A 17,948-nucleotide genomic window follows, 5' to 3' on the forward strand; every position below is an offset into this window, starting at 1 on the left:
TGTTGAGTCATTTCAAAACCACTCAGTGAAAGGCCTGACACAGAAGATCACATAACATACACTCCCATTTACAGGCCAGAAAATGCAACTGTATAAAGGCAGAAGGTAGGTTAGTAACTACCAGACACAGATAAAGGAATTAAATGTGAGTAGGTATAAAAATGTATTAAAACCAACTTTCAGTAATTAATGGTAACAGCCCCATCATTGAGTAAAGTTACTAACAAACAATGAATTGCATAATGAAACATGAATTTTAACCTATACAAATTATACTTCAAATGCTTTATTAATGCTTTCCTTTGGGATAAACAAAACTGTTCAAAGTTACTCCTATCAAAGACTAAGGATTTGAACATATCAATAATTTGTAACATATTCTTTCCAATGGTGGAAAGGAATTCTATCGTCTTTTTTTTTTTTAAGATTTCTTTATTTTTAAGTCTGACATATAGAGGAGGAGAGAGAGAGGAAGATCTGCCGTCCAATGATTCACTCCCCAAGTGAACGTTAACGGCTGGAGCTGAGCTGATCTGAAGCCAGGATCCTGGAACCTCTTCTGGGTCTCCCACACGGGTGCAGGGACCCAAGGCTTTAAGGCCATCCTCGACTGCTTTCCCAGGTCACAAGCAGGAAGCTGGATGGGAAGTGGGGCCACCAGGATTAGAAGCAGCTCTTATATGGGATCCTGGCACGTTCAAAATAAGGATTTTAGCCACTAGGCCACTGCACCAGACCCATATCGTAAGTCTTGATTTAAATCAACAAACTTAACTGCAAATTTACTATACACAGTATGTACAAGAATACTGAAAAATTCATGAAAAATGGAATTAAGATAATTTTGACACAAAATGAATCTGAAATTAAGCACAGCTTTTTTTCATAATTTTCCCTTCCAATAAACTTGTGAAGATTCCCTAATATAAATAACCTAGGAAAAATTTTTAAATGAGTAGCATGTGTCTCATAAAGCTGTTATGAAGAATAATGAAATAATGAATATAAGATTAACACTACTGTTAACACACATGCTATTAATATTAATTTTTGGCTATTTGAACATTTCCCACAAAGTTCTCACATATTAAAAACATTCTTTTATGAGTTTTTAAAATATAATGTCCACACAGGTTAGAAAATGATTATTCACAGATTACAAAAAGCAATACTCAAAGTTATGATCACACTATTATCTCTGGAAATCACTGCAAAATTTAATCCCATTCATTTATAACCAAAAAAATTTATGTCTGTATAAATGTTTCCTTAAAATTCATTTAAAAAATCTTCTCATAAGGAAAGAGCTATGGGCCCACTTGTTTCAAATATCAATTTCAGAAGTGGTTATACATTTTTGAGTTTAAATATATTGAATGTGTGCCATACTTTGATTTATCTGAATTAGCAGAAAAAAATAGATCAGAAATTTCAAAAGGATTTCACCAAACTAAAAACCTGGATTTTTTTTTTCCAGAAACTAGTATCTATGAATTCCAAACTATTTTGAGATGTCACATACGATTAATGTTCATTATCTAATGGGATCATTTAAAATAAATTCTTTCAACAGACTGTGAAATTCAATGTTAAAATCTAGTTTCTGAGAAATAAACTTGTAATTAGAGTGACAATTTCCTGGTTCAATTTATTCACTGTTTAAGAATATTGAAAGGGCCCCACACAGCAGCTAAGCGACTGGGGTCCTCGCCTTGAATATACTGGAATCCCCTATGTCACCGGTTCTAGTCCCAGGGGCACCACTTCCCATCCAGCTCATTGCATGTGACCTGGGAAGCAGTCCAGGATGGCCCAAAGCCTTGGGACCCTGCATCTGCTTGGGGTACCCAGAGGTGGCTCCTGGCTCTGGATCAACACTGCTCCGGCCTTTGTGGCAGCTTGGGGAGTGAATCATCGGACAGAACATCTTCCTCTCTATGTATCTGACTTTCCAATAAAAATTAATCTTTAAAAAAAATACGGTAAGAGTTATACCTCATAATTCCTCTACATTTCAAAATTTAGCAAACACCTTTAGCCTTATGATAGCACTGTTTAATAAATATTGCCCAAATAATTAATTTGACTTCTTCAGTATTAAGTGTTTTCTAAAAATAGTATCTTTAAATAATAATCGCTATTGCTAATAGCAAAATATCAGGGAACCAACCCGCTTCAGTTTCAAAACATGAAATATGAGAGACTTTAAAATTTTCGTAGGAAAGTGGAAACAGAAGAATACACAAATCTTCCATTAACTTTTCAAAGTCCATGTATGAGTTCATCCTGTCAGGATGAATAGGAATGATAAACTGTTTACAAACTCATCTGGAAAGTAAGCAGTAAGAAAATGTTTCTAATCTTTTTAATGTTTCCAAAATCCCTATGTTGTGTTACAGTCTATTCTGAATATTAGAAAATAACCAGCTGTTGTAGGAATCACAGGTCCAGATCTCAAGACAGACTATAGGGCAGCAGTAATCAAAAACAGTCTGGTACTGGTGCAGAAACAAAGAATAAGCTCAATGGAACAGAACAGAAACCCCAGAAGGGAGTCCACACATGTATAGCCAACAAATCACTACACACTAGTAGGGAACTGATATCATGGATGTAAAAAGAGGTTTAGAAACTCAATGACAAAATAAATAACCCTATGAAGACATGGGCAAAGGAAATAAGCAGGCTTTTCTCAAAAGCATAAATCTGAATGGCTAACAGATATATGAAAAAATGCTCAAGCTTCCTATCTATTAGGGAAACACAAATAAAAACTACATTGAGGTTACAGCTAACTCCAGTGAGTCTAGCCTACATTCAGAAATCTATGAACAAAAAAAAAAGAAGAAGAAATCTATGAACAACACCTGCTGGTGTGGGGAAAAAGATACGCTACTCCATTGGGAGTAAGAGTAGACACTACAGATCAGAGTATGGAGGGTGCTGAGACAACTGAAATCAACCATGTGACCCAGCTAGCCCACTTCTGGGAATATATCCAAACGAAATGGAATCTGCATGAGAAAATGATCTCCATTTTATATATATATAGCAGCACAATCCACAATAGCAAAGACACAACCCAGATACCCATCAAATGAGGAACAGATGAAGAAACGGTGGTATACCTACTTAGTGCAATACTACTCAGACATTAAAAAGAATGAAACCTTGCCATTTGAAACAAAATGATTCCAACTGAAGACTGTAATGCTCAATGAAATAAGTCAATCCCGAAAGGACAAATACCATGTGTTCTCTATGACAAAAGACAACAGTCATGCAAAATACATATCGATTTATAGTAAACATGTGTACACATATTCTCATAGTTGAATTATATAATGAAAATTAGCACATCAGATACTGAAGATGTTTCAGTATGTATTTATTTCTACACATGAATAAAGGAAGATTCCCAGTAAGACTGGTAGATATACCTTGAAAATATGATACTAAGTTTTCTACCATTGCTTCTATCTACAATCTCATGATACACTTAAATAGCAGATTGTTGTTGGAAGACTACACTACTTTATTAATATGGGGGAAAATGGTGAGGGGGAGAATACGAAGGGAAGAATTAGAGGTAGAGGGGGCATCCCTATACCTATAATATTGCAGCATGGAATAATAATAATAATAATAATAATATACCCCAAAAAGGAGAAAATAACCATCTTTAAGTCTATAAATTTCTATCTCATCATAATCCATTATATTGAAACCTAATCATAAAAATTACAGTATATAGGAGATGGGACCTTTGAGGAAGCAACACATGAATAGGTTTAGTGTGTTTATTAAATAATAAACTCATACCCCATCACAAGCACAGGTGGGCATAGTGTGCAAGTGTCAGCTATGACCCAGAAAGTGATTCCTTACTTCACAGAAGGCTGGGAAGTGCCTGGAAAAGCATAAGAAATCAGTTTCTGTTGTCTATAAGATAGGATTTTTTGTAACAGCAACCTAAACAGACTAAGGCACAGGCTGAGCAGTCACTGAATTTGCCCTTTAATTGTTCTGACTTTGATTCTCCTTTGGAGTACTGCATCCATCTATATGGTAAGTCTCCTAATATCCGTATGCCCTCTATTGTATCTGTTGAGTTTGGCACCTAGCTTGTAAACTTGTTTTAAGAAAATCCATGGACTAAGATCAGATCTAAATGGATAACAGATCTAAACCTACATCCAGAAACCTTCAAACTTTTGGAAGAAAATGTTGGAAACACACTGGAACACTTAGGGGTAGGCCCTCACTTCCTAAAAAAGACTCCAGATGCAGTAGAAATCAAGACCAAAATAAACAATTGGGACCTCATCAAACTAAGAAGCTTCTGTACAGCTAGAGAAACAATCAACAAAGTAAAAAGGCAACCCACAGAATGGGAGAAGATCTTCGCACACGACATAGGTGATAGAGGGCTGATCTCCAGAATATACAAAGAGCTACAAAACAACCAAAATGTCAAAACAAACAACCCACTCAAGAAATGGGCACGGGAAATGGGCAGACACTTCACAAAGGAACAAACCCAAATGGCAAATAAACATATGAAAAAATGCTCAAGTTCCCTGGCAATAAGGGAAATCCAAATTAAAACATCAATGAGGTACCACCTAACGCCAGTAAGACTGGCCCACATGAATAAAAGCACCAACGACACTTGTTGGCGAGGTTGCGGGGAAAAGGGAACCCTACTCCACTGCTGGTGGGGCTGCAGGCTGGTACAGCCTCTATGGAAATCAGTATGGAGAATATTCAAACAACTCAAATTCAACATACCGTATGATCCAGCAATAGCACTCCTAGGAATATATCCAGAACACTTGTTCTATGAGAAACCAACATGTACTCCTATGTTCATAGCAGCACAATCAGTAATTGCAAAAACATGGAAACAACCAAAATGCCCATCAAAAGAGGATTGGATAAGAAAGCTATGGTTCATCTACTCCATGGAATACTACTCAGCTATTAAAAAAAACAAAATGCAGTTCTTTGTGGCCAAATGGGCCAAACTGGAAACCATAATGCTAAGGGAAATGAGCCAATCCCAAAAGGTTAAATACCACATGTTTGCCTTAATTTAAGATGATATGATGTTATGTATAACATGTTATGTTTTGAATGTTACATGTTGTGTATAAACTAAATTGAAGTATAGGTGAGGTGGTCACAGAAGGTGGCTGGGAACCCGCATTTACTTTTAACATATTGGTTACTCATTACTATGTCAATTAATTCCATAATGATGTAAATTTTTGCTGATGGTATGTTGGAGCTTTCAATTGACTGGGATGATACTCTGCTGGCTCTGTCATCAGACCAGAGAGGGTATACCTAAGAAGCCGTTGAACTTGATGGGACAATAAGATGCTGGACTCTATGTTTGGTATACGCTTGCAATGGGGAAATCTCAACTGAACTTGAGCTGTGGTTATGCAATAAGGTGGAGGAATCCACCATGGTGGGAGGGTTTGGGGAGGGGTGGGGAGACCCCAAGTATCTATGTAACTGTGTCACATAATACAATGTAATTACTGAAGTTAAATAATAAATAATTTTAAAAAAAAAAATTCATCAAAAAAAAAAATGCAGTTTCCATGGAAACAGTAGAGTTCTGGGATTTTTGTTTTCAAAAGGTAGCTAGAAGCACTCAATGCCAATACATAAGCACAGGGTGTGACATTAACATATACAATTCTGTGCTATTTTTAAATTGCAGAGGGACAAGAAAAAGAATACCTAATTGTTTTCATTAGAAGTGCCAAGGAACTCTTGTTTAATCTTTGTATCCTATTTGAACCACTTATTTTTAGCCTATATTTGAACAAACAGTAATATAAAAAGCTGGAGTTACTGAAGTTGCTACCAGCATTGAGAGAAACAAACACAACAGATTTTCCCCATATATCCTTTGAAAAGTTAGATTTCTTCTTTTGTGATTCAAAACAACATTTTATTATTATTATGAATTGTGGGTCACAATTGAACAAAAATGATAGAACAATAATAGGACAATGTGGCATTGTTCCACAATATAGGTGTTTCTGTTAAGAAGACTGGGGAGTTTTTGTGACTTCAACAACTGGCAGCTTGGAATTTCTACACTGTTGACATCCCTAGGATGAAAGACCAATGAGACGGCCAGCAGTAGTGTCTCCCATGGCTCTCTGAGTGCTGGGGCTTCCTAACAACTGGTTGCTCAAGAACCACAGACCTTCTGGGAACAACTTTTCCAGTCTGTGAGATAAAAGCTGCTTGACCTTGGGGAACCTGAATCTGGAAGTAGCAGTGCAACTTCCCATTCTCTTTGGGCAACACAGACACAGCCCCATCCCTCAGATACCAAGGGCAAGAATGAAAGAGAAGGAGAGGACAGACAATGAGGAGAGGGGAAGGGAGCAGGGTGGGGAGGGAAGCGAAGAGAAGACAACCGGTGGCAGGGGGGAAGGGAATATCATTTTATTCTTAGAATTTTACCTATGAACTACAAAGAAGTAGGAGAAGGAAGAGTAAGAGGAAGCAGAAGTGGGGGAGGTGGGGCAGAAGGAGAAGGGGGAGCGTTTTACACTAGCAGCTTGCACTCACCTGTTTTATGCTATCATCCAGGAGGTTAAGCTGTAACCATCACCGCCTCCACCCAGAGGCAGCATGCACTTTCCTCTCTCACACTGGGTGAGCCCACCAAGAATCCCGTACCACCTTCTTTACACGATGAGAAAGACATTCACAGAAGCTTTAAAATATGGCTGCAAGTTCTTCTGACTGCCCCTTTCAAATACCATGCTGCACAATGATTTTGAGGGGTTGTCATGAATTTTGGGGTAAAATCTCAGGAAACCGAACTTATACTGATCTTGAATTGATACAAATGAAAGATGACATTGTAAAAAGATAATTACTCTGAACTGATACTTGTAATAAAGTACTTTATTCTTTAAAAAAAAAAAAAAAAAGAAAATCCATGGAAAACATCTTTCCACACTGCAGAAAATTGCAACAACTTTCTGCAGACAGTGTTACATGTCCAGCTATCCCTGAAAAGAGGAAAGACAGCTATAAGCTTCTAAAGCGATCCAAAGAAGTCTAGCACTTCATCTCTTTATCCTCTTCTCCAAGAATTATTTAAAACAGCTAAAACATGGGAGGACCACGTGCCCATCAGTGGATAAGCATATAACACACTACACTTTATATATAAATCCAAATAAAGAAACGAATGGAGCAGAAGTAAGGATAGAAATTCTGGTACCTGCTACAATATGGTTGAATCTTGAAAACATTAAGCTAAGTGAAACAAGCCCGACATAGAAGACAAACAGCAAATGACAGCATGAAGTACCTAGAAAAGTCAAATTGATAAAGGTGGAAAGCAGAACAGTAGTTGCCAGGACCTGGAAGAAACATTACTGAGGCACAGTGTTAACACATACAGAGCATGAAAGTTCTGGTCACAGCTGGTAGAGCTAACTTAAAATGAGATAATACATTATGCGATTCAATTCTGCGTGTAAATCTTTACACTTCAGTCCTGTGTTGTATGTATGTTATCAGAATAATAGTAATTGAAGTAGTAAAGATAATTTTTCAAAGCAAACCAGCACAATTTTACCAGCACTGAATCAATTGGTATATTATGCAGAACACATAAAGCATACAAATAGCCACCGTGAGATATAACTGTCATTTTAAATTCATGTTTATATTCTTGTGCAAATGTGATATTTTCTTTGCACTTACTGGATGCTATCATTACTGGCATGCTAAACCTATGAAAAAAGTGGAATAAAATTATGTCTTTGCAAAAACTGATGAAGAATGGAAATGGGATAGAGATGGGAAACAGTAAAGTGAGCAGTTTGTTACTATTTTCTTAGAACTGTACCTTTTGAACACACAAAAATCTGTTCTTGTTCTATTCGTTTTAAAAACAGAGAATCTTCTTCAAAAAGCAGACAAATGAATACAAACATGGCTTTGGAAATAAAGGAACAAAAAGATCTCTCCAGGAGTGAAAAAAAAAAAATTCAAATGTAGAACTGAGGCCTAGAGGCCACAAACTGTAATATTAACAGGACAGGGCAGTTGAGCTAACATTATCTTACTCCCTGTGGGGTTAACTTTTCTAAATTTGCTATTTAATATTACAAGCATTTTATTCAAGGGCCCAGCTTCAATTGACGCTGATAGGATGTAAGTGCCAAATATCTACCTCAACTGTTCTCAGGACCAAATTAACGCCAGGAACCAACTACTCATATTATCTTCTAATTAACAAAGTGACAAAGATTCCACAGAAGCATGTCTCCTATGAATCAATCACTCAATAACTACACATTAGTTACAATCAAATTCTTTGGTACTGTGCTAATAAGTAAGGAATGGGTGCCTACAGGGATCCCTCAATTTCAAAAACAATGTGATTTCACACATTCCTCTTCAAATTAAAATGGCAACGGCATATAAAAGCAGTAATTATGAAAGTGAAGGAACATCATTCTTGGGCAGAAATCCAAACAGCATAAAAGTTCACATAAAAGTAATTTTGATTCAAGAAATTCAGAGCTGCCCAACAATGATTCTGGCAGCCTCACAGTGTCTAACATTCCTTGAACAAAATGTTCAGGCATAGGGTAGAAGATTATAAATCAGATATGTCATAAAGACTCAGAAATTGAGATAATGCATAATATTCTACTCAACACAAATATTCACAATTCTATGAGATCAGCATTACAATATCTATAAACTATTAACTGATATCTTACAGAGTTCAGAGTTATTGGCTGTTATACCAAAACTTTTCAATCCCTAGAAAATTCATTTTTACTACACGATATGAAGCACACTGAGCCTTCAACGCAGACAACAATGTATAACTTCAATCATTCAAGTAAAAAGGGTATAAAGCACTCTAGAATCCAGTCATACTCCATAAAATCCTTCATCCAACCACTGCATGATTTTAGACAACTTATTTAACCTCTCAGAAATTTAGTTCTACAAGAAGTAATATTTTATTTCAGAGTAGTTCTAAAAGCTGTTAAAGTACTGTTTTTAACAACATAGCCTTCCCTTTTAGAGCTTAGTAATCCAAAATCCTGCTTAAAAGTTACCTCCTCCATGTTCTGACTTTCAAAGCCACGTTTTTCTATACTCTAAATCTAGAAAATATGTAGCATGTCTCCATAAATACTCATATTTCCAAATAAAATATAGGAGAAATTGAATTATATCATGATTGACCTTCTCCAAATATGATCAGGAAGAAATCTGGCTAAACAGCCTAACCTCTTTCAAGGATTTACATGAAAAAGCAGATATTATGAGCAAGTGGAGGCTTAAATTAACTTTCAAAATTCCTCCTCCACCAATACAGTGATACTTATATATTGGATCCTGCCATTAACGTACAATTCTACAGGATATCTTCTGGGCCATCCATGAAGTCCTATGGAAATTTTCTGCTTTCTTTAAAGTATAAAAGATAATCTTGCAGCCTCACCTTTGCAACTTAAATTTGTTATTTTTATATGCACCTCTCTCACCAGACTAAGTTTCTGTGGCCAAGGACTACCTTTTACCCTTTTTTAAATTCTTCTGCCCTCTTTTCCGAACACCAGCACTTAGTAGCACACAGTCTATCATAATTCAAGTAATAAAAAATATTTACAGATATCTAATCTCTTACGCGACTGAAGTTTAAGAAAATGTGTAAACGGCAAAGTCATTTAAAAAAACAAACATCAGAACATCTTAAAATTAAAATTACAGTTCAAGAATATGTACATCAACATTCATGTAACAGAATAGTCCACAGTAACCAAAGTAAACACAAAAACTATGTTCCACAGTATATATACTCATTCTGGACGTTACAAACACTGGAGTGACAGACAAGTCAAAAACAAATCTATGGTGTATAATTCCATTTATATTAAATCCAAGAAAAGACAAGCTAATCTATGTTACTAGAAATGAAGACTGATAAAACATGCAGAATGGAGATTAAGACATTTTGGGGATGCTGAATAATGTTCAGGATCTTTCTGACAGCCTCTTAACAGGAGGTCATATGCACAGAGCGGGGGAGGGGGACCCAGAGTGGAACAGGAGGACAGGAGGACAGGAGGAGGCTCATATCCCAACCCTGAAGAGTTCTGGATCCTCACTTAGGACTATCAATACGAACGCCAAGGGCTACATCCCAACTGCCAAGGAGATCACAGGGAATTGGAGTGCCCTCGTAGGCCAAGAACTCTGAGGTCATCCACTCCCTTTCAGATCTCCCACACAGGATGGAAGAAACCCAAATCCTTCCTTAAAGGATCTAAAGTCATCGAATAACAGCCGGGAGCCCTGAGTAGTCCTCAGAAATACAAGAACAGTAAATTTCCTTCGGGTCCCGGGAGAGGAGCTTTCTCTGGTCCTTAGTTCCAACTTTGGATCCCCATCCTCACTTGCAATGACCATCAGGGTCGATCTGGAGCCCCCTCTCCAAAAAAAATTAGATTGGATAGACAGAGACCAATAAGGAAAGCTTAGAACAGACAAGAAATGATTAGCCTGGACTCACATATACCTTACTAGGTAGGACACAAAGATTAGTTACTCCTAAGGTATTGAAGATTTCTCTGCACACCCCACCTAAAACTGTTCTGCGCTTCAATCGTTAACATATGCCTTGTTAGATTTATAAGCCAGTCTGGACTATCCTAAAGCTCACCAAGTTCAGTAAAAATTATGCTTCAATACTATAAACTGCTAAATATAAAAATGAAAATAGATACGAGACATCTGAATAGTATCCTATAATCATTTTAAGGTGTATAGCAGCTGGTTGTATATAAACCAAAATTGAATGGTCAATGAAGTAGTCACAGGATGTGGTTAAGAACTTGCGTTTTCTGACATATTGGTCACTCAATACCATGTCAATTAACTCCATAATGTTGCAAATTGTTGTTGAAATTATGTTGTGGCTTTTCATTGGAGGGGATGATATTCTGCCAGCTCTACTTTCAGACCAGGGATGGTCTCCCAAGGAAACTGTTGAAACTGTATGGACAATAAGAGGCTGGACTCTACACATGGTACATGCTTGCAATGAAGGAATCATGACTGGATATGAACTGTAGTACTGCAACAAGGTGGAGGAATCCAACATGGAGGGTATGGGGAGGGGTTGGGGGAATCCCACTGCCTATGAATCCATGTCAAAACGAAATAAAAAAAAATGTTCAGGACCTTTGAATTAGTAACAAAGTTTTGAGAAATTAAATATCTCCAGCTATTGATACATAAAATAATGAAATTTCTATTGTTAATATTTTAATTAAAATTCAAAACAGAGTTGAAATTTTACCATTGTTCTCTTTTAAACAGAAAAAAACATTTGTCAAGACTCAGAAGACATTTTGAAACCAAATGGCACTACCAGTGTGGAAACATTCATAATACTCTCTAGAGAAGACTAAGGCTTACTCCTGCTAGGAGCAAGGCCATGATCCTCAACTGCCCACTGACCAATTCTTAGGGACTCACTGCAGTGCAATGTAAATTCAGGTTTTTAAGTGAATGCAGCTGAGAAGCCTACCATTAAATGTTATTGGTCAGTGTGTCTTATCTACCATAGCAATGTTCTAAGCTCCTAGCAGAAATGAAACTGCAAACCTGATATAAAACAGCAAATAAAACACTCTTGAAAAATTCATTTTCATATGTTTGGAAACCATGTAAGAGAATCAGTGATAAAAACCAAAATATTCTCAAAAAATAAATTATCAGAAACCTAGCTTGTTCACAGAAGCTAAAATAGTCAAGTCTTCATTTAAACAGGGAAAAGTCCGAGAAAAAAAAAACTGATTTTCAATGTAACCTACATTTTTTTGAAATATCAAGTCTGATTTCTGATTAAACTTCATTACTTCAAACATGTAATTAAATGTTAAATTTTAAATGATTTTACATAAATTTTAAATAAACCTGAGTTGCATGCAAAAATTATTACTAACATGAAACATACTAATTTTTACCAATGATTTTAAAAATTCTTTGAAAACTACAGGTTATAGTAAAAGTGTTATAGCTATTAATATCATATGATATATAAGAAGATATGTCCAAAATTTTATAGAAAACAGAAGAAGATAAATTAATTTTGGTGCAAAAATTTGGAAATTCAAGAATAACAACAGTCTTCTCAAAGACCTAATAGAAAATGTGGATCATAAAAAAATTGCATGGTTTTAAAAAATTTTGGAGCCAAACTAAATTTTTCTTTAATTCACTTTTTCCACATAATTTTCTGAAGTATCTTTATACTAAGAAAATCTGATGTGGAATCCAAATGAAATAGCTGCATAAGCTATGGTTAGGGAAACCACAAACGGGAAGAGTCGACAGTTAATGATATAACAAAATAACCTATGAGAAGGAGTCGTCGCTCACCACAGGAAACAAACAAAACTCTGTCAGCACACTGATGATTCAGCCTAGCAGTTTGTGATGTATCCAGTGTTTCACTAAATTCTAACTGCACTTAACTAAGACATCTCAGTTTATTAAATTTTCTATTTACTACTTAGAATTTTGAGTTGCTAATTATAAACTGATAAAGCACAGGTACTTACTCTGCTATTTCTTACCAAACTTGACAACTATCTGAAAGCAATATTCCTGTGATAACACAGCAAAAGACCAAACGAAAAATGCAGAAGTGTACTTATCTCCAAAAAGCAAAGCATATCTAATGCATATTAGCATTCTGTGATCTCAGGCTTTCAGTATCTAATTGATCTACATTCTTTTTCATGTTTAGACATGTATTAAATCACAGATAATTCTTATAATAATTACTATATTCACTTACAATAAGCATGTCTTGTTTGTTCTTTTCCTATACATGAAACTACTCATTTTAGTAATTTGGCTTTTTGAAATTTTTCATACTACAATACACTATTTAAACTGAAATAATTTTAGATTTAAACATAATCAATGAGCCCATGACAGACAACAGCTGTCACAACTACCTATGAAAATTGTTGCCAACATCCTAACTTACAAATCCCCAATTATTTCCTCATAGATCAGAATACAAAAGTTGGCTCAAATACAGCATTGCTATATACACTTGCAAATAAAATCTTAAGTGCATCTCTATATTACTTTATAAATGACATTAAAATGGGTGAATTACAACAATTTGAAATGTACCTAAGATAAATTTTTTTTAAATCATCTAATAATTGGCTTCCTTTTACAAAGGAATTGGTTATGACTACAGTTTTTTTTCTCATTTTAGGGAGAGGCTAATTTTCTTGACATGTGGAGAGTCACTATTGATTCCATTTTTATTAAATATATGTATCAATCAAATTTTGACAGTAAAATATTTTGGATAAATCATTTAATAAAAATTTAATCACATATCCTATAAACATAAGCTTATTAATATAAGAATGCAGATTTATTACAAACTGAAGTAATTAAATTTTTTATTCTAATTAAATGCTAAAATAATTCACTACAGAATGTTTCCTATTTAAGCAATAATTTTTCTAATACAGTAAAACTATTCCTTTCCACTGAAAAAATGAACAATTAGTAACTACTGGTTTGCTCAAAGTAATGTGACTTCCAAATGAAGCAACCAAATCCTGAATGAAAAACGTAGCTGCTAGTGATGCTAATATATTCTAATTCTGTACAGTGAGTCAAGTTCACTCAGCGACTGTGAATATGCATAAAATTTTTACTTAACAGGTACATATTCCGACGTTGGCATTAATCTACAACTCACTTAAATCTCTAAACCCACTCCACAACACACACACATACACACACACATTACACACTTGCCCTTTAACTTCTATTACAATCTGAAACAGGGGCATTTTAGAGTAACTCGAAACATTGATTGCCATAAAATATACATCAACTAATATATTTCAGCAACTAAAAACATGTTTTAGTATCTCAGTAAAAGCCAGTACTTCAGATATTTTATTACTGTTTTGTACTAAGTTAACATACGGACACAAACATTCGGGTTTTTTCCCCCTTTTAAAAAAATACATGAGAATTAACACACAGCCCTTTAAACATTCATACTTACCAGCATGTGGGAAGTTTCAGAAGTTTGCCATAAAGAGCAGTACTGAAAGAGGGAATAATCGGTACAGGTAAGCAATACGACCCACTACCATCCAGCGACGTCAGCCCTGCCTGGAAGCCAAATATCTGAAACATAAAAAAAAGATCCAAATGTTCAGGGAGATGAAGTTTTAACAAGCTCGGCATAAAATACGCCAGCTTCAATTTGCTGAATAACAGCTGAATAATAAATATGTTCCAATGTCTTCTTCAACTTCCCAGTCAACATTTTCCTTTATTCAAATTACCATTAACCAAATCAAACTTAAGGATTTAAATACACAGTATTTATTTCACATCCCTAAAATACCAGTTTCATTTATCAAAATTTGTAAGCTTCCTATTGCTGTATGTAACCCTCATGTAGTAATGTTTGCTAAAATCTATTGTTTCAAAGAACATATGACTGTATTTTCCAGTATAAAAAAGATTTAATAATTACTGTCAATATTTTATAATTAAAGTAGCATTATGGACAGTATAAGATGCTGGACTTTATGCTTGGTAGATGCTTGCAATGAAAGAATTTCAACTGAATTTGAACTGTGGAAATGCAACAAGGTGAAGCAATCCACCATGGGGGGGTTGAGGAGGAGTGGGGGGAATCCCAGTGCCTATAAAACTGTCACATAATACAACGTAATCAAGTAAAAGAAAAAAAAAAAAGAATTTCTAAGCAAAACCAATGCTGATACTTTGTTAAAACATAAAAGACTACGGAAAAAAGTAAACTATCCATCTTTGCAAAAGCAAAAAAAAAAAAAAAAAAAGCAGCATTAAATACGGGAAGAACAACCTTAAAAACATATTTATTTTCAAACTGCATAAAAAGCACAGAAGGAATATTCAAAAATATTCTACACAATTCGACTCCAATTATTTTGCTGAAGTTTCACACACAAGAAAATCTGGAATATGGCATAAGTTAGTTTTCACATGTTTACAGTTAAAATGAGATCACACACACAAGAAGAATCAAGCAGTCCTTGAAATTCATAGACAATGTATTTATCCCAACAAAATGAAACATCGCAATTGACATAATATGATACAGAAAACTGGTATTCCCAATGGAATAAAATATAAGCATCTCAGAATTCTAAAGCCATGATACAAATTTACTACTTATCCAAATGCAAAAGCAATTTAATCCTGAAATTCATGCTTACCTATTATTTTTTATTACTTGAATTTACAAATATTAACACACAGCTCAAAACACTCCTGGAAAATGCACATAAAGAAAAATTCTGCACGGATTTTGATTTTTTTTGCATCAAAATTACATTATTTTAAACTACATTTTCAGTGAACATTTTCAGTATCCACATACCTACAGAATTAATATTACCTATAAAACCATACACTGAATCATTCAGAATTTTCTCATTACAAATTTTTGAAATATTTTTATGAGTATAAAATAATGACCAAGGAGCTACTTAGCTACTATCTATGAACATATTTAATGGCAATAACATAACAAGGAAAAATGACTCATCCATGTAACTTCTATGGATGTTTTTATTAACCATTCGGAAGGAAATTCAGACTTGAGAAGGAAAAGTAAAAGTGCACACCCACTCTCCTTGAGGATCTCTTCCAAGCAGCAGTGTATCCAGGACTGTACTAGGCACTATACCATTTCTGCACTTCCTAATTCCTTCTAAAGGATTCTGAAAACTACAATTAACAATATGACTTCATAACACAATTTCAATCAAAGCCCAACCTCCATATATCTCTAGAAATAGGAGAAAGGGGAATATTTTAACACATCATATCACTTATGCTTGAGTAAGAATTCTCCAAAAGTCTCTTATTTCCCATTAAATGCTCCAACAGTGTAATCACAGACACTATCCTTAACCGTGCTAAGTTCAAACTGGGTGTAGAGGAGATCCCCTGCTGGTCGTGTGCAAAATTGCAAAGATATCAGGGTAATTTCACACTATGATTGTTTCTTTTAAAATCTGTATTTCCATTTCATATAAAGATGCTTCTAAGTAAACATTCCAGTAGATAAAATTATGAAAGACTGGCTTTCAACAAAGTATCCTCTACATAATGACATTATTATTATAATTACAGAGTCATATCTGCCTTTGAATTATTCACCACATCAAAAATAATTATTTCAGGATGGATGTTTAGGAATACTTGACACATACACATCCCATATCAAATCACCTGGTTAAAATCCTGGCTACTCTGCTTCCATTCTAGCTTCTTGCTAATGCTCATCCAGAAGCAGCAGATAATGGCTCCAGTATCTGGGTCCCTGACAACTGTTATTGGGATCCTTGCTTAGGCTCAGGAGTGAATCAGCAGATAGAAACTCAAGCGTTAAACAAAAATTTAAATAATATCCAAACAAAAATTTTAAACTCCCTCTACTACACAAGCATTCACATATTTACAATGACTATATGTCAGTATCCTTTGATATAAATGATTAAAATTTAATCTGCAAAATAGAGACACAGCTAAGTGTGAATTCAAGTTGCTAAGGTTGATAATTTACCTAACCAGAAATAAAATAAAGTGCTGAATATCATAAACGAATAATGGCCTAAAACAGTAAAAATATATGAAGCAATAACTGTCAGAACAAGTTTAGCTAAAGGAAATGTAAACATGAGATGATTTATATATAACATTAAATGGAAAGTTAAACATGTAATACCACTTAAATATGCAATTAACAAATAATAAAATATATCATCAATATGTCAACATTATACAAATGTTCCTGACTTAACATCAATAGAAATTTTAATAAATGTAGTATCATAAAACATCATAAAACTTCAAGTTTTCAACAAAAATTAGTGTGATGCATTAAAATTTGCAATTTTAAAAAGATAAAAATATAAAAACCACATATTAATTTCAAGTGAAATGAAAACATAATAGTAATAAAAATCATTTTTATGTTGCTGTCATTTTAAGACACATTAAACATAGCTAACTTATTAAAGATCTACCCCTCCCTTAAAAACACAAGTAATCATCCTCCCTTTCGCCAAGACAGAAAAGACTGGATCTCCACTCATTCTCAAAAACAATCTCCTAAACACCACCATCTCTTCAATCAGTAAAAAATGAGTTTCTCCTTCAACAAAGAACTTGAATGAAAAGCCTGAAGTCCATGATCATTTTATATTTATCTACTACTCACGTCTTCAACACCCAAAATCTAGTTTCTGTTTTAAGTTTTCACTGCAAAGACAGAAAACTATGGGAAAACTGATATTTTTTCAATTATACAGGGAAATGAGGAAGTATTATTTCTTGCTTTTCTCCCCAAACCAATAATTTAGGAAAGCAAAATTATAAATACCAAACACTGAATTTTCCACCACTCAGAATTTTCAAAGCATGAACACTGCCATAATGTCATTTATTTTTTTAATGTCATCTATTTTTAATAAATGAGATCATGGTCCAAGGACTTGGAACCTTGCCACCCACATCAGTGTACCAGATGGACTTCCATCCAGGCTCCTGACTTCAGCCTCACCCAGCCCAGGCAGTTGGAGTCATTACAGGAATGAACCAATGAATGGGAGACATGTCTCCTACCTTCCCTTCGCTCTGGAACACTGTCTTTTAAGTAATTAAATCTTTAAAAATCATTCTGAATATTACAGCAAGAATACTTATAACTGCACACACACACACACACACAAAGAGAACTCAAAAACTGGCTAAAAATTTCACAGAGCTGGCAGTGGCACTGCAAGCTAATCCTTCTGTGGCTCCAGCACTCTGTATGC

The 17,948-nt window shown here is 34.8% G+C and overlaps 1 protein-coding gene across 6 annotated transcripts in view; it reads right to left on the reverse strand.

The window, feature by feature from the left end:
• Positions 1-17,948, reverse strand: part of VPS13B (vacuolar protein sorting 13 homolog B) — a 657,044-nt gene that overhangs the window by 542,205 nt on the left and 96,891 nt on the right. For all 6 annotated transcript variants that reach the window (XR_009246065.1, XM_058668587.1, XM_058668588.1 and 3 more), the window contains exon 16: positions 14,132-14,256. Coding sequence is in view for 5 of the 6 variants with exons in the window: in XM_058668587.1 (XP_058524570.1) it covers positions 14,132-14,256 (125 nt within the window). In the remaining variant the exon portion in view is untranslated. The remainder of the gene's footprint in view (positions 1-14,131; positions 14,257-17,948) is intronic.

Source organism: Ochotona princeps, chromosome 9, assembly GCF_030435755.1.
Source record: "Ochotona princeps isolate mOchPri1 chromosome 9, mOchPri1.hap1, whole genome shotgun sequence".
Lineage (NCBI taxonomy): Eukaryota > Metazoa > Chordata > Mammalia > Lagomorpha > Ochotonidae > Ochotona > Ochotona princeps.